Source organism: Podarcis bocagei (genome assembly GCF_964188305.1).
Source record: "Podarcis bocagei genome assembly, chromosome: 11".
Classification (NCBI taxonomy): Eukaryota; Metazoa; Chordata; class Lepidosauria; order Squamata; family Lacertidae; genus Podarcis; species Podarcis bocagei.
Window position 1 is genome coordinate 50,121,962 of NC_138136.1, and position 25,793 is coordinate 50,147,754.

Sequence of the window (25,793 nt, forward strand, 5' to 3'; positions counted from 1 at the left end):
CCAACGACCCTTTCAACCAATGTTTCTTCAAACATTTCCTAAAATGATATGCTAATATCACTCATTTTCTGAGTGCTGATCCTTGTGTAGCCAAAATGGCAAGATCCATGCACAAGAGGGGGGTATTTCCAGGTTTGGGGAAACTCCCAAGGTTTGCAGAAGTATAAAAAAGATATTGAGATGAAAACATCCTTAAAAGGAGTGGTGGGTTAGGGCTGGCTGGAACTCTGACAAGGAATACTGCCCTCCATGCTGCAACCTTTTGCTGCAGATCACACTTGTTACAGTGTTCCTAATGTGCAGGGAAACGTTCAATCCTTTGGTGTTGAAACCTTTTTCTTTCTTTCTTTTGCAAAGGTGAGCCATAGCAGGACGAGACATGGAATTGGGTGGCTGAGCTCCTGAGATAGTTGAAAGAATTGACTTCAGGCCTTGGCGAGAATTTTGGAGATAACTTTCCTTCGGGTTGGGGGGAAGCAAAATATTAACCACATAGATTTTGCAGACAAGCGATGTGTCGTTTTACAATCAATTTATACGCGCTTCACTATGAACTCCTCACGTCATCAATTCGGATAGCAAAACGCTATGTTGCTTGCGTTAACTGCTCACCCCTTAATTTTTTTATTTAGGATCGATTCTAAGGCATCGTGAAAAAGTGAAAGGCAATGGACTGCCATGGATATAATAGAGTGATTATGTTATGTTAGGATCAGGGTTAGACCCTTCCTTAAGTTGCTTCTGCCACAAATAGGAGATGTCACAGATATTGGAGGGCGGGAGAGAGAGAGAACAAGACCTCCGTAAGCGAAAAGCGCGCGCCACAAAATAATGAGGCGTTGATGGTTGCTGGACTTTTAAAGCGAGGGTAGCGAGTGGGCGGGGACTCTGCTCAAACCACGTGGGTCCACAACGCCCTCGCACCCCACCTCCTCGTCTTGTGGGCGGGGCTGGCTGGGTTACTACGCAGGAGGGGCGGGGCGATAAAACGAGGCGCCGCCCACCCGGCCGCGGCGCTCTTCGCCTCGCTGGCCGCGCTCTGGCCCCGCCCACCCCCGGGAGCCTCGGCCAATCAGGTAGCGCCCTGTTGGCCGAGCCGGGTCTGCGCGCAGCTGGGGCCAAGATGGCGGCGGTGTGGGTGCAGAAGGGGAGCCCGGCTGGGAGGTTTCTTGTAGCAGTCCTGCTCTGCCTCGTCGGCAGCCTCCTCCCCGCCACAGACGCCACCGGCCAGATAGACGCCGGAGCTGCCGGCCCCGCGCCGCCTCACCGGCGGTTCGAGTACAAATACAGTTTCAAGGGGCCGCACTTGGTGCAGGGGGACGGGTCGGTGCCTTTCTGGGTGCACACGGGCAGTAAGTACCGGCGAGCAGGGCTCCGCGGGTGGAGGGGAGGGAGCGCCAGGGGTCCCACGGCTTCACGTCAGGCCCGGGGCTTCGGCTCCGGGAAGCGCCGCAAGCAAATAGCAAAGGCGAGGGGGCCCTTGAGCGCGTGCAGAGTGCGGCTGCCTCGCTCTCTGAGCATGCGCGGTTTGTCTACGCGCGCCTGGGGTTCACAGGGCCAGCAGATTCTCCGCCCTCACGAAAAATTAAAAATGTACTTATTACGACCACCCCGGCGGGGGGAGCTGCAAACCTAGAGAGGCCTCCCAGGCATTGAGGTCTGCTGCCTGACCTCCTTATCTGTAAGGTCTGCCACGTGGCCCTTCTGGACTTTCTCCCCTCGCCCTTAATAGTACAGGTAGGAGAAGCTTCCACATGCGCACGATGGCGAAAGCAAGGCATATGGCTGGAGGTTGTGTGGTGTTCTCCCTTCATCCCAGGTATTTTGGGGTTTTCCCGTGCGTTGCTGCTGCTTCCTTATCAGCAGTAGGTAAAGTGGGCCAAAGGTTGACGGTGGTCCTCTACCTTTGGTGCTGAGATAGTTGCACAAAATGCTGAAAGCTAAATGAAAACATAGTCTGTTCAGCCAAGGCATTACTTAGCAGGAGCACATATTTGGGAGAAAATAGGGGGGGGGGGCACAGATCACTTTTAAAGCCTTAGCTGAGTGCTCCTAAGTGCTTGGTTAAGTCTTGCTGTGTGCACACACATTCTTTTTGTAGAGCTTATAAGGAAAGCAATGCTTGCTGCTCAGAGCAATGGTGATATTTATTGGCCTTCTATGTAGGTCTTGTAATTATGCCCATCCAAAATTACTAACATTAATATATATACAGTGGTACCTTGGGTTAAGTACTTAATTTGTTCCGGAGGTCTGTTCTTAACCTGAAACTGTTCTTAACCTGAAGCACCACTTTAGCTAATGGGGCCTCCCGCTGCCGCTGCACCGCTGCTGAACGATTTCTGTTCTCATCCTGAAGCAAAGTTCTTAACCGGAAGCACTATTTCTGGGTTAGCGGAGTCGGTAACCTGAAGCATATGTAACCTGAAGCATATGTAACCTGAAGCATATGTAACCCAAGGTACCACTGTATAGATAGATATAGATAGATAGATAGATAGATAGATAGTAGCCTGTTAAGTGCTGACAGAAGTGGGACTCCAGAAACAATGATGCCTGTAAACACCAGTTGCTCTGGAGTCAGATCATACCCACCATGGCTCTAGCCATTGATAGTCTTATCCTCTGTGTTTCCAGCTGTCTTTTGCAGCTAGCTAAGTTGGTGCCCATTGCTGTCTCCTGTAGGAAAAAGTTCCATAGTTCCAACTATGCATCGCGTGAAGAAGTACATTTTTTTAACCTGTCCCGAGTCTTCCAACATTCACCTTTAGTGGGTTTCTAAAAGTTCTTGTGCCATGTGAGAATGAGGGGAAAAAGGTCTGTCAAGCTTTCCCCATGCCATGGCTAATTTCATAAACTTTTGTCATGCATCAGGTCTTCTATGATGTGAATGCAATGAGGATAAAAGGTCTGGCGCCACTGTTTTCAAACCTGTTGCATATTGGAGTGGATGCAGAGAACCTGTGGCCCTCCAGACATTGTTGGACTACAACTCTTTCCATCTTCAGGCAGCATGGCCGATGGTCAGGAAAATTAGTTGAGATCCAGCAACATCTGGCTGCAGCTTCCTCACTCCTGCCTTACATAGTAGTATTCACTCTAGATGCGTGCCTTTTCTCCTTCCTGCACCATGCACACACTTCTGTCTGTTGCTACTGCTATTGCTCATTTATATAGCAACACTACCGTGCTACACAGAAGTGCTTTGGCTTCTCTTTAAAGGAATTGCAAGGCTTGGGCAGGGAGTCATGGCTTCATTAGCACAGACACACCGTTGCCACCTCATCTTTCAGTTGGTGAATATCTGTCACCTACGGTACTCCTTCCTCACCCTTTCCCCCAATCCTTTGTAACCAAGAGTAAAGACTTGTTGAATGTGACTTGAGCAGAAACTCCATTCTAACTCCGTTCTCAAGAAACCCACAAGCCTTTATTTCCTGCACTCCTTCATACTGTGGCATTATTTTATTAAACTCTGTCCCAATTTTATAGCATGTAGGCAGAGGCTGTAATACTTTATTGTCCTTGAATGCTATTACTGTATGTGTTCATTCTGCTTTAAGAACTTCAGCATATAAAGCTTGCTGATGGAGCAGCGTATTTCTTTTTACAGAAGTGTTTACACTGTTGTGCTGCTTTTCCACGGTAGGTGATTAGTAGCATCTTTCAGTCCCATGAGGTAAACCACACCATATGGTGCTTAGGTAAGCCACGAAGATGTCTCTGTAATAGGTTTCTTTAAATGTGTTCTGACAAGCAAAGTGCTCTTTCTGTTGCTTGTTTGTTCAGGTCATTACCCCCTGTGCCACTTTATTGCAGTGAGATACCTACAGTTTAAATGATTTTTCTCATATAAGTGTGTCTAATGGACAGAAATTATTTTTATTCATTCTGGTAATAGTGACTACTGATTGGAGGGCGGCAGCTATTCCTTACTAGGTCCTAATTAACATATTAGGATCTTGGGACCTGCTGTCAGCGGCCTGCTTTAGCAACTTGATCCCACTCAGGGACTTTCCGTACCTAACATGTGTTTGGTCTTGAGGTTGTAAATTCAGATTTCAGTGTGTGACTTGTCATAAGTTTGCTAACTCAGTACATGATGCAAGTGCCAAAAGAATGGTCTAAATATACTCTTTAAGAATGAGTATGTTCTTTTTATTGAACATATGAAATTACTTTAAACTGAAATTTTGCTTGTGGTTGCCTGCTTTCTTTGTTTTAGTCAAAGCATTTATAGAAATGCCATATGGGAAACCATTGTATAGTTATGGTGATGTGTCACAAATGACAGAAATGAGAGCCCTGCTTATAATTTTTTCTGTGTCCAGCAGCATCTGTTTCTCTGACCCCCTCTGACAATTATTTCATTTTAATAAAATATATTAAAATAAAAACTTTAGTCTTATAAGAGTTGATTAATTTGGTCTTAATCCATGTATTATACTGTGACTTCTTTTTGTCTTTATTTCTAATTTACCAGCCTCACTGCCTGCAGTTTGTTCTAATGTTGACTACTCTGTCATTGATTAAACCAACACTTGAAACATGAAGCAAATAACTTCTGATACTGCAATCATTTGATTGAATAAACACTAAAGAAACGCTCACACTTAACACAATAGCCTTGTTATTAATGAACTGGGGAAAACAAACAAAATATCTGCACACTGTTTTCTTGAAACCTTCTTGGGCAGAACAGGACATGGTTCTACAGCTAATACGAGCGGCTTAGTATATTGCAATATATTTTGCAAAGTACTTATTTCTATAGTGTAATATAATATTGGAATGGAATATGAGAGGGGTAAAACAGATGTAATTTTCAGTTGTCAAAAATAAATTCTGCAAATGGAGCCAAAGGTGTGTGTTTTTCTGCAGCAGTTGTTCTTTGAAACACTTGGTGATTTTAAAAATCTGTTTCTTACTTTCCTTTCAGATGCTATACCCAGTGCTGATCAGATAAGAATAACTCCATCATTAAAAAGTCAGAGGGGATCAGTGTGGACAAAAAACAAATCTATATTTGAATACTGGGAAATTGAAGTGACTTTCCGAGTGACAGGGAGAGGACGAGTAGGAGCTGATGGACTGGTAGGTAGAATGGTTGCATTTGCAGACAAATCGGTTGTATGAACCCGAGATCTAAAATTTAGATTTGAATTTCTCTAAATAGGCAGTCTGGTTTACAGAAGAACAAGGCTTAGACGGTCCTGTTTTCGGAGCAGCAGATAACTGGAATGGAGTTGGCATCTTCTTTGACTCATTTGACAATGACGCAAAGGTTAGTAGAAAGCCATACAGAATATGCATAGCAAATAAAGTTCTCTGATAGTGTGTGTAGTAGCCCTATTTTGTATGAGGTTCTGTAGACTCTAGATGCCCATTTCTTAAGATAGCTGATGTGGAACGTGGATTTACAGCCAGTTTGCACTTGGAAGCAAGTACTACTGAATTTAATGACTTGTCATAGAATTATCACCTAAAATATATTTTGCAGAGCAGGTGCATAAACTGTCTCTTGTTGCCAATAGTAGAATCTTAGCACAGGATCCTTTGAACATCCGTATCAGTACAGTTGCTCAAAGGATTGGGAGGTAATAAATGCTTGGGTTCCTTGAAGATCATTTAACTATTTGCATGGTATCCCATCATATATTGTTAGAGTGGATAGCATGTTGGGGCAAACATAAAATGATTTATTTTATTTTTTTGTAATTTCATTGTTGTGTTTTTAAAACAAAACCTTGACCCTTTCATTTGCCACAGCCAAAGTGGGAACTTGTTCACTGGGGAAACTGTTATAGTGCATAATGCCCACCCATCTATGCAGATAGAGTGGGTATGTGCAAGATGCTTTCAGGATAACGTAAGAGTAACTCTGCATTTGGACACATTGGAAGAGAATGCATTCGTACATATTTTCTGTTGAGCTAGAATGGTTGCAAGTGCCTTCTGAATTAGGCAAAAGGGTCTGTCTCATCTGGCTTTGTCACCAGATAGTTCTGATAAGCCCATAGATGGGGAAAAGGCAGTAGCTTTCTTTCACTGTTGCTTTTCAGGAACTGATACTGCTGCCTTTGAAATACAGGTTCCATATAGCCATCATGGCAAGCTAGATCATGTTGCTTAGACCTGTTCTTCATGAGTTTGACTTCTTCCCTTCCATGTCTTATGTGAAAATGCAACAACACTGAAGTTGGTAAAAAAAACCCAAACATAACTGTAAATAATGAAGTGGGGGTAGAGAAAGAAGAGCAACTTCTCTTAATCTCTGAATTAGCACCCCTTTTGCATGAAATCTAGAGACTTTTGTATAAAAATTAGTTGCTTTTTCTTAAAAGTTTAAGGGCCTCATTCAGCCACCCAAAGTTCTTCATGTTGGCAAGTCTTGCTGAACAGGTGTGGCCCAATATAAAGAGCTATTTCATTGATAGGTTTTGCTGGGGTTTTTTGATTGCTTCTCTAACATTTCAGTTATTTTGTTAGAGATAGTGGTATCGCACCAAGTCTTAAAAGTCCTTGGCTTTGATTTTTCCTGTTGTGTGTTAAGCTGTCCAGCTTTACTTAGCTCTTTGCATACTTCTGAACAATGCCTTTTACTGTTAATCTTCTTACTCGTGAATACTAATGCTTCAAGCTGGCATTGTTTATTCTCTGATAAGATATGAATAGTCTGTATCAAGTGTTATTATTTAATAAATTTCTGTATTATAGGAAGAGCATGGGGCAGTTTACAGTATAAAACACAAAAATACATACAATAATAACAAACAAAAACAATATCTCCCTCCACACAGTTGAAAAGTTGTGTTAACTGGCTCTCTGAACACTTCATAGGCCCCTCACTGGCCCTGCTTCACACCCCAAGTGCTTTTTGCCTGGCTGCAATGAGTTCCAGATTAGACTTTAAAACCACTTTTGAGAGAGACTTTTATCTTGATATGTGTTTCCCCCTCAGAAAAACAACCCAGCGGTGATCGTTGTTGGCAACAATGGCAAGCTCCATTATGACCATCAAAAGTAAGTTCTCTGTGGAAAGATATTTGGAAGGCTTATAAACCAGGGTGAAAATTCTTTAAATTATGTTTGTTTGCTTTCATTTTGATTTCATCCTGTGCAATGGCAGAGGGTTGCAGCATGTTCTAAAATGAGCGAAAGCTGGGTGTATATTTGGGATTCCCCAAATACAGTTGTTTCTTTGTGAGCGTTTTAGTGTTGCATGTGCGCTGATGCAGATATCATCATTTTTTATAATTACTATTAATGAGTAGGAAAAATGAACTCAAAGCAACTGAGAAACAGATATGAAAGCAAGGGTAAAAACAACCTAAAAGACAATGATGATAATAATAAAGGAGCAAATTGAATTCAACTCCACCCCACTAAAAATATGCAGAGTTGAGCTCCCAAGGCATTGGTGAATAGAACTATTTTTTTAACCTCATGCCTAAAAACAGATAAAGATGATGCCAGGTTTCATATCATGGCTAACAGTAGTTAAGCTTCCCTGACTCTTTGCCAGGAACTGCAAGTGGTTTTTTTAAACCACTTGCAGTTCCTGGCAAAGAGGGGATTTTTGCTGCCTGTAGTTTCTTCTTTAGAGTGTACGTTAATGGAAATTATGATAAGTGTCAGGGGTTCAGGAGCAGAGGCGAGGGCAAGGGAGGAAACAGAGAGCGAGGGGGAGGAGGCTGAAGAAAAGATGAGTGATGACGACGACCCGAGATCTCCGAGTCTTTCCAGTGAATCAGAAGATTCACAGAAAGGAGCGCCAGTGGCCAGAGGAAGGGGGGAGCCTAGGGGGACACCCCAGGAAGAAGGGTCCAGAGGGGGCTCAGAGGGCAGCAGTTGGAAATCGGGGCCAGCGTCACCAACAGAGCGCAGTGGAGAGGAAAGGCGCCAGGTATCGAGCTCTGGCAGCTCGCAGCAGGGGGGAGGGCATGAGTCAGGAGTGGCCACACCTCCATCGGGGAGCGAAGAAACGGTTGAGCGGAAAGTGGAAGGTTGGGCGCGCGCGCCAAGTTCAAATGCACAGGAAGGTGGCGCAGTAAGCAGCCCGGAAAGGGAGCCAGGTCCTAAAGCCCGACGCAAGGAGACAGAAGGGTCCGGGGGGTCCGCGTCAGAAGAGTCCAGGAAGGAAGAGACCGCGGGGTGCAGAGGGACCCAGAGAAGAACGGTCAGGCGGAAAAGGTGGAGTAAGGCTAGGGTATTAAGCTGGTGTACAGGGGGCGGAGACTCAGACGGAGCTTCGCCGGTCTAACCCATAAGACGTAGAGCTGCACGCAGCAGCTTGAGAATGGAAACTGCAACTCAATAAAGACTTTTATAAAGTGAACGCTGGCTAGTGTGATCCTCTGTGAGCTAGGATCTGGAAGCAGCTCTGACAATAAGTATTTCATTTCTTGATTAGATCTCTTGAACTTTGTTCTAGTCATGGTGTCAACACTGCACACCTGTGTGTATTCTACCATATTTCTGGTTTTAAGGTTTGTCTGTTTCCTCTTAAAGTGATGGTTCCACACAAGCCCTGGCGTCGTGTCAAAGAGACTTTCGTAACAAACCTTACCCCGTTCGAGCAAAGATCACATACTACCAAAAGACACTGACTGTATGTACTCTTAATTCTCATTATATTCCTCTCACTATACTTTTCTGTGTGTGCATATTTTAATGTTGCAGTCTCTGAGCAGGCATACTTCCTTAGGGATTTAAAAGCTGGGAAATACTATTAATGAAAGCAAGATGTGTGTGTCTTTGTTAGGAGAGCCCAGGTAGTTTGTACAATCAGAGTTTGTATTCCATTTTTTTATAGTTTCGCCTATTGCATCTTGCAGAACAACATTTCCCCCCTCAAAGCTAAACAGAAGTTGGGCGGAGCATGGAAAAACGTGGCACTTTATTGATTGCATTCATAGTAAGGACTGCAGGGTAACTAGGGATTATTATCATTCATTGTGCCTTTAGGTATAAAGAATGGAATTCTCAATAAATAGGCTGCACTACAGGCTTGAAGTAACACATTAGATGGTGCCCCTAATTAATGGAAATTTAAATAGTGTTTTAAATTACAATTTTATTGCATAATTTACACAGATTAAGGCTGCATTTTAATGTTTTGATGTTGTATTTTAATCCTGTTTTTAAGTTGTATTCATTCAACTTGTTTTTATTATTGGTTGTTAGCCGCCCTGACCCCGGCCTTGGCTGGGGAAGGCGGGGTATAAATAATAATAATAATAATAATAATAATAATAATAATAATTATTATTATTATTATTATTATTATTATTATTATTATTATTATTTACACAGATTAAGATGTAGGAGCAAGCTAGTTGGCCTTGGGCATCACAATGAGTTCCTCACCATATGTTTGAGGGTGGGTACAGAGGAATTCCACTGTAATTGACATACATTTAGCATCTCTACTAAATCTCAGGTGGCAGAATGGCAGGAAACCCTCAGAAAGTTTCTGCCAGTTGAAATAGACCTATATGGGCTAGACAGGGAATTCGCCAAACACTGTATGAGGCAACTTCCTATCTTTACATCTCTCGCTCTTTAAAAGATATTGATCAACAATGGATTTACTCCAGACAAAGAAGACTATGAGTTTTGTGCCAAAGTGGAAAACATGGTGCTTCCTTCAAATGGATACTTTGGGATCTCTGCAGCAACTGGTGGCCTTGCAGGTGATTTTTAGTACTCAAAACATACCTTCTCTCCTTCCTTTTTAGCAAAGACTTCCCCTCTCCCTTGGGTAAAACTGCTAAATTGTGAAATGTCTGCCAGCTTAGGAACAAGAGAATTGGCAACCATGACTGGCACCTGATGCTAATGTGCTTTGTGGAAGTCTGCAGAAGAAAGGATGTAGAAGTTCAAGTCGTTGCCCTAGATGCGTTCCTTTCAGTTAAATCGCTTCTGGTTCGTGGCACTTGTACATACCAGTGCTATTGGTGGGTGGGGTTGGGCAGAGACTCCTTTGTGAGTTTCTCTTCCGATGGAGAGAAACAGAATCAAGAGCAATGGCTCCAGTAAGAACGCTTCTGTATAGCACTGTTCCCAGTCTAGGAGAGTGCTGGTTTTAACTTCATGGAGGCTCACGCTGATGTCCTTTAAGATCTTCGCCACCAAGAGCTTCAGGAGCAGGGAGATTGTTGCTTGAGGAAATACAGGTCCAAAGTTCTCTTAGAAAGTGCCATGATGCTGGAGTCTGCCACAGTCATCTCTCTGGGGCCCCAGATGCTGACGGTCAGCTTTGCTATGCATATCTGTTGATGCATCTCAGCAATCTTAATGTGTGGTACTGCTGGTCACGCAGTGGACCAGGTGCAGAGACGAACTTTCTTTTATACTGATGTCATTCTACTGTGTTGGAACAATCAGCTAATCACTTGCTGTGTTTGGGATTTGATTTTTTTTTACCTAGATGACCATGATGTCTTGTCTTTCCTGACTTTCCAGTTGACGGAGCCTAGCAAAGTCGCGGTAAGCATCCTTGGGCAATAAAAATTACTTCCCTCGATGTATTTGTGTGACAGGGGCTTTGTGGGAAAAGAGATTTTCCCCGTTCATGTCAGCACTGGAGAATACTTCACTCTCACAGTTTGAAGAGTGCTTAAATGAAACAAAAGATGAATGTTTGGCTTGCAACTGGGGGAACTTCCTTCTTTTTATATATAATGGTGTTTTGGCAGCCATCACTCTTCTGCAAACTATCTGCCAATTTGTGCTTCAGTTCTAATGTATTACCTTAAATTCTACTTTCAGTCAATGATACCTAACCTTTGGATAAGGAGAAAAGAATTGCTGTAGAGTTTATTTAGCTGAACGTCGCTTCCACATAGGTTCTTTAAGGTGAACGCCCTGAAGCCTTAATGATTGAGGAGCTGTCATTGACATCAATATTTGAATATTGCATTCATGAATTTGATGGGCTCCAGGTAGTAGGTGATGGCACGCTGGTTATGAAGTCCTTTCCTTAAACTTTGCAGTGTCTTGATTTGGCCTAGCCCAAAACACACATTGGGATGCCAGAAAACCACGATTGCTTGAATTCAGCAGCTGTAATGCATGTACAAGGTCCTGTGTGGTTGGGATGAAATTGCTTGCCCAGAGCAATGTGGGTGAGAATGCAATGCAGAACTGGATGCGGCTGTTGCTTTGAACTGATTGGATGCAGGTTGGAGGGGTGTGGTCTTCTTATTGTACCATCTGTCAACATGGTCAACATGATCTAAAAAATATTGGTCCATGCTTGATTGTTAGTGTGTGAGAACAGGCCAGAGGGAAGTGGTATATTAGCGATTTGTTAGTTCATTAGGAGAAAGTCATGTGAACAAATGCTAACTTTTCTGGCTGCTAATGGTAGGGGTAGGTCTGGATGCAGAATACCAAAGATATTTGCTGGAGACATTCAGAATAGCCTCCTAAACAAATTTCTCTTAAAATTGGTTTTATAGCCTCCCCCTGATACAGAAATTCCTGAAAAGGACAAAGAGAAATATCAAGAAGAGTTTCAGCATTTCCAGCAAGAGCTGGACAAAAAGAAGGAGGAATTTCAGAAGGAGCACCCTGACATGCAAGGGCAGCCTAGTAAGTGGCCAGGTGACTAGGAAGAGGGATGACTCGGTTTCAAATATTTGCCTTCTTGTGATGCATTCATCTTGATTTGCTGTTAGACATCTGCTATGGTAATATCTCCTTAAACCATAATAAAAATAAGCTATGATTTTTAATGATTGAGTTGGTATGGTTGTGCACCCTGCTACACTAATGGTTGCTTCATTTGCACAGTGCTTCTGCCAGGAAGCAAGCAAGTGTAGCTTCAGTCATTCAAACCTGGGTTCATGACTTCCTTCTCTCCAAGCCAAAAACGAGTAGAAACCAAGAACAAACTTTGCGTTCTGCTGATGGTTTGGAGGGAAGCAAACCATGAGCCGGGTTTGGACAAATCAAGCTAAATGAGGCTCATTTCCTGGCATGATCTCATTGACATTCATTTCATTGACATTATTTACATATAAACACACACGGAGCACTGCAACATGGCTCCCTCTCTCTCTAGCATCAGACAGCAAAGAGAAAAGGAACAAAGGACAATAGTCCCACTTCACGGAACACAGTAACACAAACATCCTGTCTCCATCACTTCCCACTTTGTGGAGTCAAAACATACACCGTCATGTGAAAGACAACAATCCCATGACTGCAATCACGGAGCAGGAATTCTAACATTGATAACGTATACCTAGAATGTCCTTTCAGTTTCTTTCTTATTTGTTTTTTAAGCGGATGATCTCTACGAGACTGTGAGTGATCGTGAGCTTAGGCAAATCTTTGAAGGCCAGAATCGAATTCATCTTGAAATAAAGCAGCTCAACAGGCAGCTGGACATGATTCTGGATGAGCAGAGGAGATACGTCTCTACAGTGGCAGAAGAGATTTCCAAAAGAGGAAGTGGTGGCCCAGCACAGCCCGGCCAGGCAAGCAAAACACGCAGTTCATGCATGTCTCTCAGGTCCCCTTCTTTGCCGTTCTTCACTAACTGTATTGGGTTTGTGTCTCTTTCTGTGTTTCCTTAAGGTCCCCCAACAGGAGCTTGATAATGTTGTAAGAACTCAAGAGGAGGTCCTGAGACAAGTCATCGAAATGAAGTAAGAGTGCGTGCACAAAAGAGGACGTAACCCACCCCCACTTTGTTTCTGAGTTGTGTTTCATGTTGCCTGGTGCATATACAGAAGTGTTGGGACTTGGGATTTCCTTGCTCTTCATAACACGCTTGAGAAATGTGTTATCTTTGCTCACTTAGCCTTTATCATTGCAACCATGAATGATAGCAGAACAAAGAAAATTAGTAATTACAACAAAATGAAATGTACACAATAATAGTTTAACTTATTTATTACACTACCGAGAAGGTAGAAAATTGTCTCTAACTTTAGAAGCCACCAAGGCAAACCCTACCTCCACCGATCCATTATTGCACTATTATTTTGCAATATAACACATTGACACATTATTGCAAGAAGCCAACAGAAAATAGAATTTCTGCCATTCAGACCTGCTAGCTCCCCCCCCCCTGCCCCGCCCAAGAGCTGGATTGAGAAATTTTAAACGAATTGCAGAAAAGCAGGGCGATATATACATCTTCTGAAACAGCACTGCAATCTCTTAGAGGGTTTAGAATGTTTTTCTAGGCTTCCTTTTTTAATTTAAAGGAGTAGCAGCCAACCTGATGCCCTCCAGAAGTTTTGTGGGCTACAGCTCCCATCATCCCTGGCCATTGGCCAGGCTGACTGGGGCTGATGGGAGCTGTAGTTTAACATCATCTGGAGGGCACTATACTGGGCAAGCTGCCTAATAGGAAGCCTCGTTACCTTCTGTTTATTTGTGTAGGGCTCCTTTCTATTCATTTTTTCTCTGTTCACTGCTTAAGCGTTTTACACAGTGCAGCACCCAATGTATTTACAGACTTCTAGGGGACTCTGAAATGCAAGCAAATACGTTTCTGTAAGGTGGTAGAGTTTCCCTCTAAAATAGCATGTGTTTGGGTAAACTGAGGTCGCTTTATGATGATAAAATGGGAGAGGGTTCCAGGTGGTAGGCCTGCAAAACCAACAGTTCTGGCAGTGGAGTTTTAAGTAGCTGTGTGGCAAGGTTCGTTGGCGAGAGAGGAGAGCTTTAGGGCTGATAGTTGAGAGGACCGTGTGAATGAGCACAATCTAGCTTGCTGGACAAAGTGTGGCCTTTGTGCCCTCTATGCAGTCCCACCTATGGAGCACTCTTAAAGCAGTGGTAGCATGGCTAATGGTCAAGGATGATTGGAGTTAGTAGTTTGGAACACTCTAGAGGACTCCCCTTTGGCTACCCATCTTCTAAAGCTTTTGCCAGGAAGCTGGCACTTGCCTCTCACTCCCAGAGGGAGATGTACCAAGTGTCAACACATGTTCTTGTACACAGAGTAAGCACCCGCCCAAACAGTTGTTTCCTGACAAATGCATTACTGGGCTCTGCCCATCAGAATGCCTGTGAGCTTGTGTCGCCCCTGTGTTCAGTTTGAAAACGAGAGGGATATACCTTGTAGGAAATGTTCTTGCAATCTTCACGCAATGGCTTTGAACCGTCAACGTTTATCACTGTTAATGGTTCAAGGACTGCTCCTTCAGTGTGCCTAAGTAGGTCAGCTTTTATAGAATAAAGATTATAGAATGTACTTCCATTTTCACCCTTGTTTCTTGGGGACGGCTTTTATTTTAATATTCTTGGCAAATCTTTATGCCGGACAAGTAAATTAGATTTCCTTGTTAACATCAGAAGCCTGCCCTTTTAGTGACTACTTATTAAGAAAGCTTTTGCGTAACATCATCTTAATATTTTCAGCTTGAGATTAAAGAATGTCTTGTGGATACAAAACAAAAACAAATCAGTATCCCCAACCCCCAGCTTCCTGGCCTTTGTGGCCATCGCCAGAGGGGGAAAGACTTACTGTCCTTGTAATTTTCATGTCAAGATTTGTATGTTTCCTAATCGCTTCATTAGAAAAGACTTCTAGCTTATGTAGAAGGAATTGGTCCGCTTCCCTTTTTGACCAGAGCCTTGTTGAAATAAAGTGCTCTGTGTCGAGTGTTTACTGGGATTTTTGATCCATAACATTTGCATTTCTGGTAACTTGACAAGTAGATGAGTTACTTGATTATAATCTTTTTTAAAAAAAAACCAACAACCTTACTTAAGCCTGGGAATTCCCTGCTAAACATGTAACGGTCTATATTTTTCTGGAACAATATACACATGTGGCACGTAAACAGTTCCCTTTTAAACAATTGTCGGGGGTAAATGAGGCCAAGAGATACGTTTCATCCAGTGACCTTGATGGCTTTAAGCCTTGGTCTCCTAAAACAGTATTCTAATCCCGAACCAATGTTGAGGAACCTTTGGCCCTTGACCATGTTGTCTGGGGCTAATAGGAATTGTGATTCTGGCAACATCTGATGGGCCAGTTCCCAACTCCTGTCTTAAACAAGGTTCTGGGATCCAGGAGGCAGTTCAGCTCCATGTTTTGCAAATTTAAATCTTATGCAACTGGTAACCAATGAATCATTCATATCTGTGAATGTTGCATCTTAACAATACCTGCTTAAAACATGAAGCGTTTATGCTTAACTTCAGCACATAGCAACACTTAAATGAAGATGAGCTTTCCAATGTGTTTGAATGTTTACACAAAGCAGTGATTTGAATCGGTTCTTTTAAGTAAAGTTGCAATCACTGTTATTATATGGCTGAATAAAGAGCTTTACTAAAGGCTACAGGGTAAGTCTCTGAACAAAGAGTTGCTGTGAAATCATCTTTTGTCCAAGCAAATGTGAAGTTTCAAGTAAATTAATAGAAGCAAATTTGGGGCATAGACTTTGATTATTCTGTTAACAATGAAAGGGATTATCATTCATATGATGATATGTCGCTGTAGATGCTAATCCTCTTTGCAACTGGAAAGAGGCATCACAACAAGAAACTTATATGAACATATTGATTAAGAAACAGGCCTGCCTCCCTTATCCAATCAGTTTAGATGTCTAATATCACCAGTTACAGCATCTGCACTTTTTGTGGCTTTAATTTTCTTTTCTGTAAGAGCAGAAAATGAATTTATTCCAAGATAATTCTGTGTATTGCATTGATGCATGCGGGAAATGAAATTTGTCGTATAAAAGGTAATCATGGGCCATGTCTTTAAATCTTTGCTTATCCCTAAAGCATATTCTGCTGCTTGAAACAGATTTTAGCTTCCTTAGAGTTTTGACATCATTTAAAGCTTTGGGAGACTTGGATTCAGATCAGTCTTTGGAACAAAGTTGTAAACTTTGCGACAGCCACAAAATATTTTATTGCACACAGCTAGGTTGCCGAAGTCTGACACTGAAACACTGCGTAGCTGCATCATCATCTGCAGAGTAGAATAATATTTTTTTAAAAAGAATTCATTACTAAAGAATGGTGGGTTTTCTTACTTTGTTTTTCCTTTAAAAAAAATTATTTCACTTTACTTCTACTTTACTTGGGCACTTTTATACCACCCAGTCAACTGTGCTGCTGATCAAGGCTGTAGTCTACTTACCTAGGAGTAAGTGCCATTTAACTCAGTGGGACTTAATTCTGGGCAGACGTGTATAGGACTACACCTGAGGAGAGCAGATATAATTTTGGGGTGCAGGGAGCCAGATTTGGAGCTGGACTCTAAACAACACCTGGATACGTACAGGATCTCCACCCCTTATAAAATGCATATAACTGTTGGGCTAGTGTAAGGGCTTTCCTGATGCCTATTCTAAAATGCCTTGATTTGGGGCACGTGTCCGATTGGCTCTCCACACCCAGACAACACAGAAGGCTAGCTAGGTGTGCAGCCCTGGACAGCAGCAAACACTCAAACTGCAGCTTGACTTGGGCAATCTTGAGCAGCCAGTGAGGTGTGCTGTCTTATGTGAAACACAGCCCAAGCAAAAGGGAGCTTTAACCCCGCCTTCCTTGGCCTGAGCAGCAGCAATGATCATGGTAGAATCTCACCCTTGGCTGCTCACTCCCATCTGCTGCATCTTGGTTCCATATAAGGGAATAAGCAGCTGAGATACACAAAGGGACTGTTTGAATAGAGTGCTTGCTCTTAGCTTGTCTCTCTTTTCCTTGGCCCTCGCAAGTAGTGGACCAAACAAACTGTGCTAAGAGAGTTGCTTGCCTCTGTTAGCTTTGCAGCTGTAGGGAGGCCAGAGAAGCTTTTGATCCTCTTTTATGGCAGCTTACTTCCTTTGGGAAGGAGGGCGAACCTCTGTTTGGGAGGGAAAATATCACTATTGGGTTTTTTTGTCTCTTTCCAGGAACTCTGTGGGAGAAACACTGAGGCTAGTCAGTGGTAGTCAACATGCTGCCTCTGCTGGTGGAATCTATGAAACAACCCAGCACTTCAACGACATCAAGGAGCATCTCCATGTAGTAAAGAGGGACATCGAACATCTAGTCCAGAGGAACATGGTACTGCAGCCTCTTTGCTGCACTATGTCTGCTTGCATGCTACCAAGGGGGTGTTTTAAGGCCTGGCAAGGTGCCAGGGTTAGGCATTTGACTTGGGCAAGGATCACTACCTCATAGGTGCTTGGATCCTAGATTGTCTGTGACAATGCTGATTGGCCCCAAAGCTTCAGAGCAGCTCAGAAGCCCCCCAAGGCTCCAGAGGAGGCTGTCAGACCAGGGCTGTGCATGTGAAATTCTGCACACACTTCCTTCCCATTGACATTCAGTTAGGTTTCCAAGTAAGCATGCTTGGAATGGTGATGCAAATTTGCTTTTTTTCACCTGGTGCCTGTCCAGTCATTTTTGCATGCTTCTTGGGTATTTATTTCTCTCTCTCTCATGTGTGTGTGTGTGTGAGAGAGAGAGAGAGAGAGGGAGAGAGAGAAGGAGAATATGCATAGCATGAGACACTTGAGGCATCACTGGTTTTATTGCTAAATTTTTATTCTGAAGTAATTTGGAGGTATTTATTGTTTTCTGATAGTAGGGCTGTCTTGAGTCATTTTGAGATTAAAGACTAAAATCCAAATGTCAACATTTGCCTGTAAAAACCTATACAGTGGTACCTCAGGTTACAGATGCTTCAGGTTACAGACGCTTCAGGTTACAGACTCCACTAACCCAGAAATAGTACCTCGAATTAAGAACTTTGCTTCAGGATGAGAACAGCAATCGCGCAGCGGCGGCAGGCCCCATTAGCTAAAGTGGTGCTTCAGGTTAAGAACAGTTTCAGGTTAAGATCGGACCTCCAGAATGAATTAAGTACTTAACCCGAGGTACCACTGTATTGCCACTCTTTTAGATGGAGTTGGCACGATAGAACATCTACCAAGGCTTCCCCCTGTGGGAGACCCACTGCCAAGAAGCCCTAGCCCCTGATGCTGCTGCTTGTGGTTTCCTCTCTGCCTGCTTTTTTGCCCTTTCCCCCTGGCCCAGAGAGAACTGACAGCAGCAGTGAGCAGGAGGATTATCAATCACCCACCTGCTCACTTGACTATTGGGTCTCTTTCGTGGCCAGCAATGGCGTAACGGTGATGAAGGGAAAGCAGCAACATTGGGAGCAGTAGCCATGAAGAGGTGGTGAGAAAATTGTCTTGCCAAAGGGCCCTCCGGAACCTGAAGTTCTAGAGTGATGCCCAAAGTCTCTGCGTGTCAGTAGGCTTGGTTACCTCCTGTGAATATACCAACACTCTGGTACATTCACAAGTATTCCTTACACTCCCTTACACGGAAGCATAAGGGAAACCTTCCCTACAAAAACAAAGAATGCCTGTTTGAGTTTATTCCTGCATGTTGCATTTACTTAGAAATTGTTCTCTTCCCTCTTGCTTTCTAGCCATCAAATGAAAAACCTAAATGTCCAGAGTTGCCACAGTTCCCATCATGTTTATCAACAACACACTTCTTTATATTTGTAGCAGTCCAGACTTTACTGTTCATCGGTTACATCATGTATAGGTAAGTTGGAATGCGTTTTGCCTGCATCGTGCCAGAATAAAAGTGCAAAACAGTCCCTCCTAAGCAGGCATCAGTAACTGCAGAGAGGAAGGTGTAAAAACCTTCCCTTGTCTGAACAAAATTAAATACCGGTAAATTGTAGGCTTTGCCCTGTCATTGGTGCCAGAATGACTTGGTGGCTAGCCAAAACTCCCTTTCCACCCTGCCCTCCAAGGTCTTCCTTGCAGTATCAGAGAGAGTTTCAGAGGTGCTTGGAATTTCTCAGGTCCCCTGCCCCACTCCAGGGAGTTCTTCTCCTGAGCTTGAGTTTAAAGGCACACTCTGGTGGATTTCTGACTTCAGACAGTTTTTCAGAATCGCACACAAATACTTAGAAATTTTCTGCAGAGATGAAATCTGAGTGGAACTCCTGAGAAGGAGTGTCTTCTTTGTGCACAGATCCTCCCCCTCTTTTGTGATCATCATTACCAGGATCTTAACCACTTCATTATATTGTCTTCCATATTTCAGGAGTCTGAGCTATTTTTCTTCAGCCAGGCTGCATCCTAAAGCATGAACTGAGATAGTTGTGCTACCCCACCTTAAATTCCGCAGGAGGAAAGCTATGCACCCGTGTCCCGTATTGAGGCTGTTAGGTTAAGCATCTCATTAGCAACTGAAGCTTGGCAACTCCCAATAACACACCTCTCCAATCAAGGGTTCCCAAAAGTTCAAAGTACACTTCTGCAGGACAAAGAAGCAATTGCATCGCCCTTTCTCTTAATGTCAGCTTGTAAGATTAGCACTGCCTACACCTTTTTCTTGCCCTAGGGCAGGGCTGCTATCCCCCGCCCCCAGCCTGAGTCTGGTATTCATCATACTGCATGGCAGCAGTGATGTAGGGCCACGTAGCCACGGAACCTGTAGTTCCTTCCTGTGCACACCACACTCAGCCACACATAGTCACCATGCATACTTGTGTGGAGGTGGAAGGAGGCTGCAGCCCCCAAATCAATGGGGTGGGGTGGAGAAGCCCACACCCCATCAAGGACCCTAATGGGATTCATGCTGGGGAAGGACAGGATTTCCTTCTCACCTGCTGTTTCTGAGGTGGACATATCCTCCTTCCCCTCTGCTCCCCATGCAAGTTAATGGCAAGCGTGATCTCTCTGCTAATTTGGATAAGGAGGGAAAATGAGACACTCCTCCTGGCTGGCTGCAGCAATGGAGAGGAGGCTGGCAAGCCACTTCAAATGGTTTTGCGGGCCTGATTCTGGGGGCAAGTGACAGATGGAGATTATGTTTGCTAGAAGTGCCAAGTTCTGTAGAACCCAAGTGGACAAGATTTTGCAGGCTAAACAACACACTGCACGGCAGTAGTCTTGCTGTCTCCTCTGTTTGTGCAGCATGCCCTTGGGGAATAGTTGCTTTGCAATGCATAAGAGCAACTTTTGGGAGCCATTTCTCCAGCCACCCCCAGTTCCAAACTGGTGGAGGACAAAGTTGTTTCAGGAGGGAAATGACTTGCACAGGAAGAGTTCAACGCCATTCTCTTCCCCCACCCACCCACACATCCCTTCGTTGCTTCAAAGTTCCTACTTTCAAGAATCTTCTCCAACAGAGTCACTACATACAGGTGTAGCTAGATTGTCCCTAAAAGGGCCAAAAAGTTAATGAAAAATAAAGTAGGTTAAAATGGCCACACTTCCACAAAGCTTTTTTAATTATTATTTGAAATACCCTGAAACAATTTTGAAAACTCGGCTTAGCTCTAACCACACTTGGGCCTGCATGTCTGAAGAGTTGACTCAGTTGGTTCACATTCAGCTGGAGGGGTGGTTCATGCCTGTTCTGCTTCTAGTCTTTGCCCATAAAAAAGGGAGCCCAGACTAGTGCTTGTACCACTCTGGCTGATGTTTGCACCCTTGCTCTGAATTCTAGATCTGAAGTTCCTAGATCTGAAAGAGGTACTGCCTTGCTGAAATGAGCAAAAGGCTTCCTGTGTTTGGTTTTGCTAATTGCTCTCCCCTTTTTGTTTGCGTGCAGGACTCAACAAGAAGCTGCTGCCAAGAAGTTCTTTTGATGGCCAGTCTGTGTGCATCTGGTGTGTGCATGCAGAGCGTTACAGGAGTTGCAGATGAGGGAAACTTTAGTGTTTAAAATGCTTCAATATTTTAAATTATTGAGTGTTTACTGAATACGCTGAATTTCAGATAAAATGTAAAATTGACAATGACGCTGAGGAAGAAATGAGACCAGTTCTGTCCTTGCGTTTCCAGGAGATGTTGGAATATGCCCCTTAATTCTACTGTCAAGATACTTCCCAGGCAGAGAACTGGGACTGTGGTCCTGCTCGCACTGATTATTACATTATCTGATTTTGGGTGGGCAGGGGGCGGGAAGAGCTGCTGTAAAACATTTGTTACATATCAGATTTATTTGGGGTTGGGAAACCTTAAAATTGCATTCCCCTTCTGTTTTATGGAAAGAGGTTGCAAAACTAGCATTCATATCTTGGGCAAGTTCAGTCTGGTATGTTGCAACCCCACCTTCAAAAATATTCACAATAACAGTGATCAGCAAAGACATTTAATCAAAAGGTCTTTAGAGCAACGATTCAGTGGACCAACACAAGGTGGAATTTTCTTGTGTGGCGACAACGGAAGAAAACAAGTCTGCCAAATACTGTAGTCCTTTCAAGCATGTTTTGGTATAGTTCTTCTGAAACTGACCATACTTTTGTAAAAGTGTTCTTTAACCTCTCTTCAAGGAAGAGACCTTAGCTTGCATGACTTTTTAAAATTAATCTGAGTTCAGAGTATATGATATAGTGGTGGTGGTCTTTTAAAAAAAAAAGTCACTGAGCAGTGTTGAAAACCATGTCGATCCTGCAGTGAACTCTTTAGAATGTTTTCCAAAACGTTGAATACCTTCACCTGGGAACATTGTGAGTGCACATCAACCGTTTTCTTACAAACTGGCCCATTGTTGATCATCCCTGCTTTTGCTGTGCAGGTGTTGTTTATAATCCGCTTAAAGTTTTTGGTGCCTCGCCACCTTATCATGTAAACACATTACATGGGAATTCCCACGCCCCAACTGAAAATACAGATTTACTCTTGCCTTGTTTACATCTTGAAATTCGCTCTTGTTGCCTTCCAAATTGTATTCAAATGGCCGGGGAAATTGTAGGCCTTTAATAGAATTTAAATCAGGATTTCTAACAATGTTTGACTTTAAGAATTGTATCCAGTGCTGTTCTTTTGCTTGTGGAAAGGTTTTTGACCCTGTGAACGGAGGAGTGAGGGGAGTGAGTTTTGCCAAATGCCCCTTCCCTTCACACCATTTCTGACTTTGCTGGAGGATTTGACAACCATCTGGAGCGGGGCTGGGGAGAGGCAATGGGGATTGCAGAGGAAATACACAATCAGCAAAAACTCACTTCTGTTCACAGGAGTTCTGCAAACAGAAGGACAGTATTGGAATCCACCCTGAACATTTTTCAAAAGGCAGCAACAGTCTACCACGTTCAGTATTACATACGTTAAAGGCATATTGCCCTTGTCAGCTTGGAAAAACTGAACAAATCTATGCAATAGTTTTCTCCTTCTCAAATGTGGTCTCCCCCCTTCCCTCCCTGCCATGACTTCAGTAACATTATGTGCTGAATTATAGATGTTTCTCATCAGGCTTTTATTTACTGTTTGTTGAAGGACCTGCTGCTCAAAACTTCAATTCATAATATGCAAATAAGGACAAATAAAACAGCAGCAGCATTTTTAACTAACCAAAATCATACAAGAGGGCAAATTAACCTGCTCAGACTCACACCAGCAAGCATTTTTACAGGTGCCTTGGACTAAATGAAACACGTAAACGCTACTGTTCTTTTTTTTAAAATTAAAAAAAGGAACATCTGCTCAAGCTTTGCTCCCACCAGCACCAAAGAAAGATACGGCTTCTACTGCAGAAAGACTTTTCAGTGCTTTTTATGCTGAAATAACTGATTTCAGTGAGATGTTTCTGAAATATCGTTGGAGAAACGAGAATCTGCTTGTAGACGACATCTCCTGTCTTCTTTCAACAAAATGTGAAACTTCCCAGCTGTGATGCATTCATTTTGAGAATTAAAATATTGAAGCAACCAGTGGTATTGTTATCTTGTGTCCGGGTGGGATAAAACTGGGTCTTGAAGTAACCTGTAGCCTGGGAAGTAATACCAGAGCAATGCTTTTCTGAAAACTGCAGCATTTTGACCTATGTCTTGAATGGGAGTAGAAGGCTGCCAAAACACACCCCTTTTCAAAGGTGGTGTTCCAAACTGGTGCATCTTGACTTGGTGCTAGCAAAAAGAAGAGATTTGCTATGTGATCCCTGCCAATTCTACACATCTACCTGGCGTGTTTGCTTCTAAACCGAGCTACTCCCACTTTTTCATAATTCTCAGCTATACTCTCTGTTCTGGTATGTGGTCAAATGTAAGCACATTTTCCAAAAGGCTACTTGTGTTAGCATTTCTAATTGGTGTAAATACTATTCCTTTAGACTGCAAGAGAACAACGTACGAATCCAGTTTTAGAAGCTCTTTGCATCAAACCGGTGCTGTGTTGTTCACTGTTACACGTGATCGTGCTGATGATGGGTAAAATTCAAACGAGCAAGTGCAGAATGTTCTTAACTATGTACAGACCACCTTCTGTGGGTGAAACCTACTGTTTAATGGAAAAACACTGCTGAAGATAACTTTGTACCGTCAACTCCTGTATGCTTAAAAGAAAAAGCTGTCCTGTTGTCCTCAAAATCCAAGCACTTAAAGGAAATTGGAAATGAATTTGAATAAAAGTACCTATTTTTAGCAATGATTTGTTGACATTTGTAATTTGTCAAAGCTGCACTCGTAGCGGGAAGGAGGAACAAGATGCTTAAGGTGATTGTTTTAAAGTGATTCAACCTATAATATGAAGACTTATCTGTATACAAAGTAAAATATCCCAAGTTTCCCCCCAGTATTACTCAGTCCGGGTGGGTGGGGATGGCAATCTTCAGTCTTTGGACTGAATGCAGCCTCCATACCTTATATCCTACCAACACTTCCCAGCTTCTCACTGCCTGGCCTTGACTGCTTCTGCATGGCTGGGATGCCCTTGGAATCTTGACCACAACTGTGTCCATGCTCCCATTTAGTCTGCACCCACCACTGGTTTGAGAAGCGATGTGCACATAGCATTAGCCCCAATCCATATCCATCCTTTTCATTTCTTATGAAGTACAGTTAGACCTCATGTTACGTTTGCTTCATGTTACATTTTTCAGGTTGCGTCCCGTGGCAAACCGGAAGTACCGGAAAGGGTTACTTCCGGGTTTCGCTCCTCACGCATGTGCAGTAGCGCTAAATTGCGCTTTGCGCATGCGTACAAGCACCAAATCATGCTGCTCACCGCAGATACGGCGCTTCAGGTTGAGGGCTTTTCATGTTGCGAACGGGCCTCTGGAATGGATCCCGTTCGCAAACGGAGGTACCACTGTACTGCATTTTGATGTGTCTTCCCCCTTCCCTCCCTCCATGGGTTCCATATTTAATATGAAATTTTCTGCATCTTTTTCCTTTAGCCATCTGTTATGTATCTATTGTTGCCATAAATAATTCCACATTACAAGTGATTACATCCCTGCCAATGATTTTAACTGTTTACAGTGGTCTTTTAAGAATTTATTCCAGTCTTTTAAAAATACTTGATCTTCCGGATTTCTGATCTTCCCCATCAGTTTCGCCGTCTCTGTGTTCGCTATCAGTACTTCTTCCTTCCTTCCTTCCATCTCTGGGCTTAGTAGCATTCTTGCTGCTGACATTACATACATAAAAAGTCTCTTGTCCTCTTTTGATATCTCTTCACCTATTATACCTAACAGAAAAGCTTCTGGCTTTTTTGTTTTTAAACATTTTCTTTAATTCATTATATATCATTTCCCAGAAAGCTTTTACCTGTGCACATGTCCACCACATGTGGTGTAAAAGTATCCTCCTTCCCTTTGCGTTTCCAACACAGATTCGAACTAGTTTTATACAGTTTCGCAATTTTACTCTGTTAGATACCAACCACACATCATTTTTGACTTCAGTGCATTTCTAAGCCACTAATGTGTACAAAGCCAATGTCTCTTGCCTGCGTGGAGAGATGTTGTGGTGCATGAGAGGAGATACGATAGCCATCTTCAAATATCTTAAGGGCTGTCCCATGGAAGATGGAGCAAGCCTGCTCTGGACCTGTAGCAAAGGTTTCGAGTTACAAGAAAGGAGATTTTGACTGCATTAGGAAGCACTTTCTGACAGGAAGAGCTGTTCAGCAGTGGAATGGACTCCCTCAGGAAGTTGTGGACTATCCTTCCTTTGAGGGTTTTTTTAGCAGAGGTTGGATGGCTGTCTGTCATGGATGCTTTAGTTGAGGTTTTTGCATTGTAGGGCTTTGACTAGACCCTTGGGATCCCTTCCAATTCCATGATTGTATGATTCTGTGTGTGAGAGAGAGCACAGAAAACTGCCTTTCTCCTGTCTGGGATGTGGCCTAGTGTTTAAAGATAAACCTATTCATCTGCTCACATCTGCTTTCAGCCCTGCCCATCATGGTTTTCCAGGAGGTGATATTCCAGTCTTTTTCAAAATAATGATTGGCAAATTCACGGTGCCCTTCCTCTGTGGCAGCATTCAGAGCTGCAATGAGCTATAAACGTGGAAAAAATAATATACATTTAAAGTTGCTTTGGGCTAGTGTGTCTAGCTCAGTATTATTCTACATGCCAACCTCTCCAGGCAAAGCTTATTGGGCTAGTGGGTTGTCTTTTTTGAAAGAATATATGAAAGCCATATCAGTCTTTTTAAATTTCCTATAAAGCAAATCAAAACCATCTTGGACAACCTTGCCCAAGATGCTATCTTATTTCAAAAGGAAAGTTCATGTCTGCTGATTAACATGTGATAAGCTTGGCTTACTGAACATCCTGTACTATTTTTAAGGAGTAGGGTGTCCTTTAATTAGAAAGGTACTAAGGTGGATTAAGGGATTAGCCAAGAATGACTCCTCCCATATGTCCAACGAAATGGGTGGCTCTGTTCGGAGGCCCATTCACACGGAAATAACGCAAACAGTTATTAAAGCTATACCCAAAAACGGTTGACATGGTTCTGTAGTACTCCTCAAAAAGAGCATGTTACAGCAAAACCACACCGCTCCTCCAAGCTATGTGGACTGTGCTGCAAAACCTTTAAGAGAAATCCCTGTTAAACA

At 43.0% G+C, this 25,793-nt stretch overlaps 1 protein-coding gene across 1 annotated transcript; it reads left to right on the forward strand.

Moving 5' to 3' along the window:
• The first annotated feature begins 1,091 nt into the window (after nt 1-1,091).
• LMAN1 (lectin, mannose binding 1) lies at nt 1,092-23,369 on the forward strand. The gene is made up of 13 exons (XM_081213445.1): nt 1,092-1,352; nt 4,940-5,094; nt 5,177-5,284; nt 6,962-7,023; nt 8,512-8,611; nt 9,572-9,695; nt 10,433-10,491; nt 11,466-11,598; nt 12,295-12,488; nt 12,589-12,659; nt 16,881-17,034; nt 18,410-18,531; nt 20,557-23,369. Exons 1-13 carry the CDS (start codon nt 1,124-1,126, stop codon nt 20,591-20,593), a joined length of 1,548 nt encoding a protein of 515 aa, XP_081069571.1. The 5' UTR covers nt 1,092-1,123; the 3' UTR covers nt 20,594-23,369.
• Nucleotides 23,370-25,793: the final 2,424 nt, after the last annotated feature.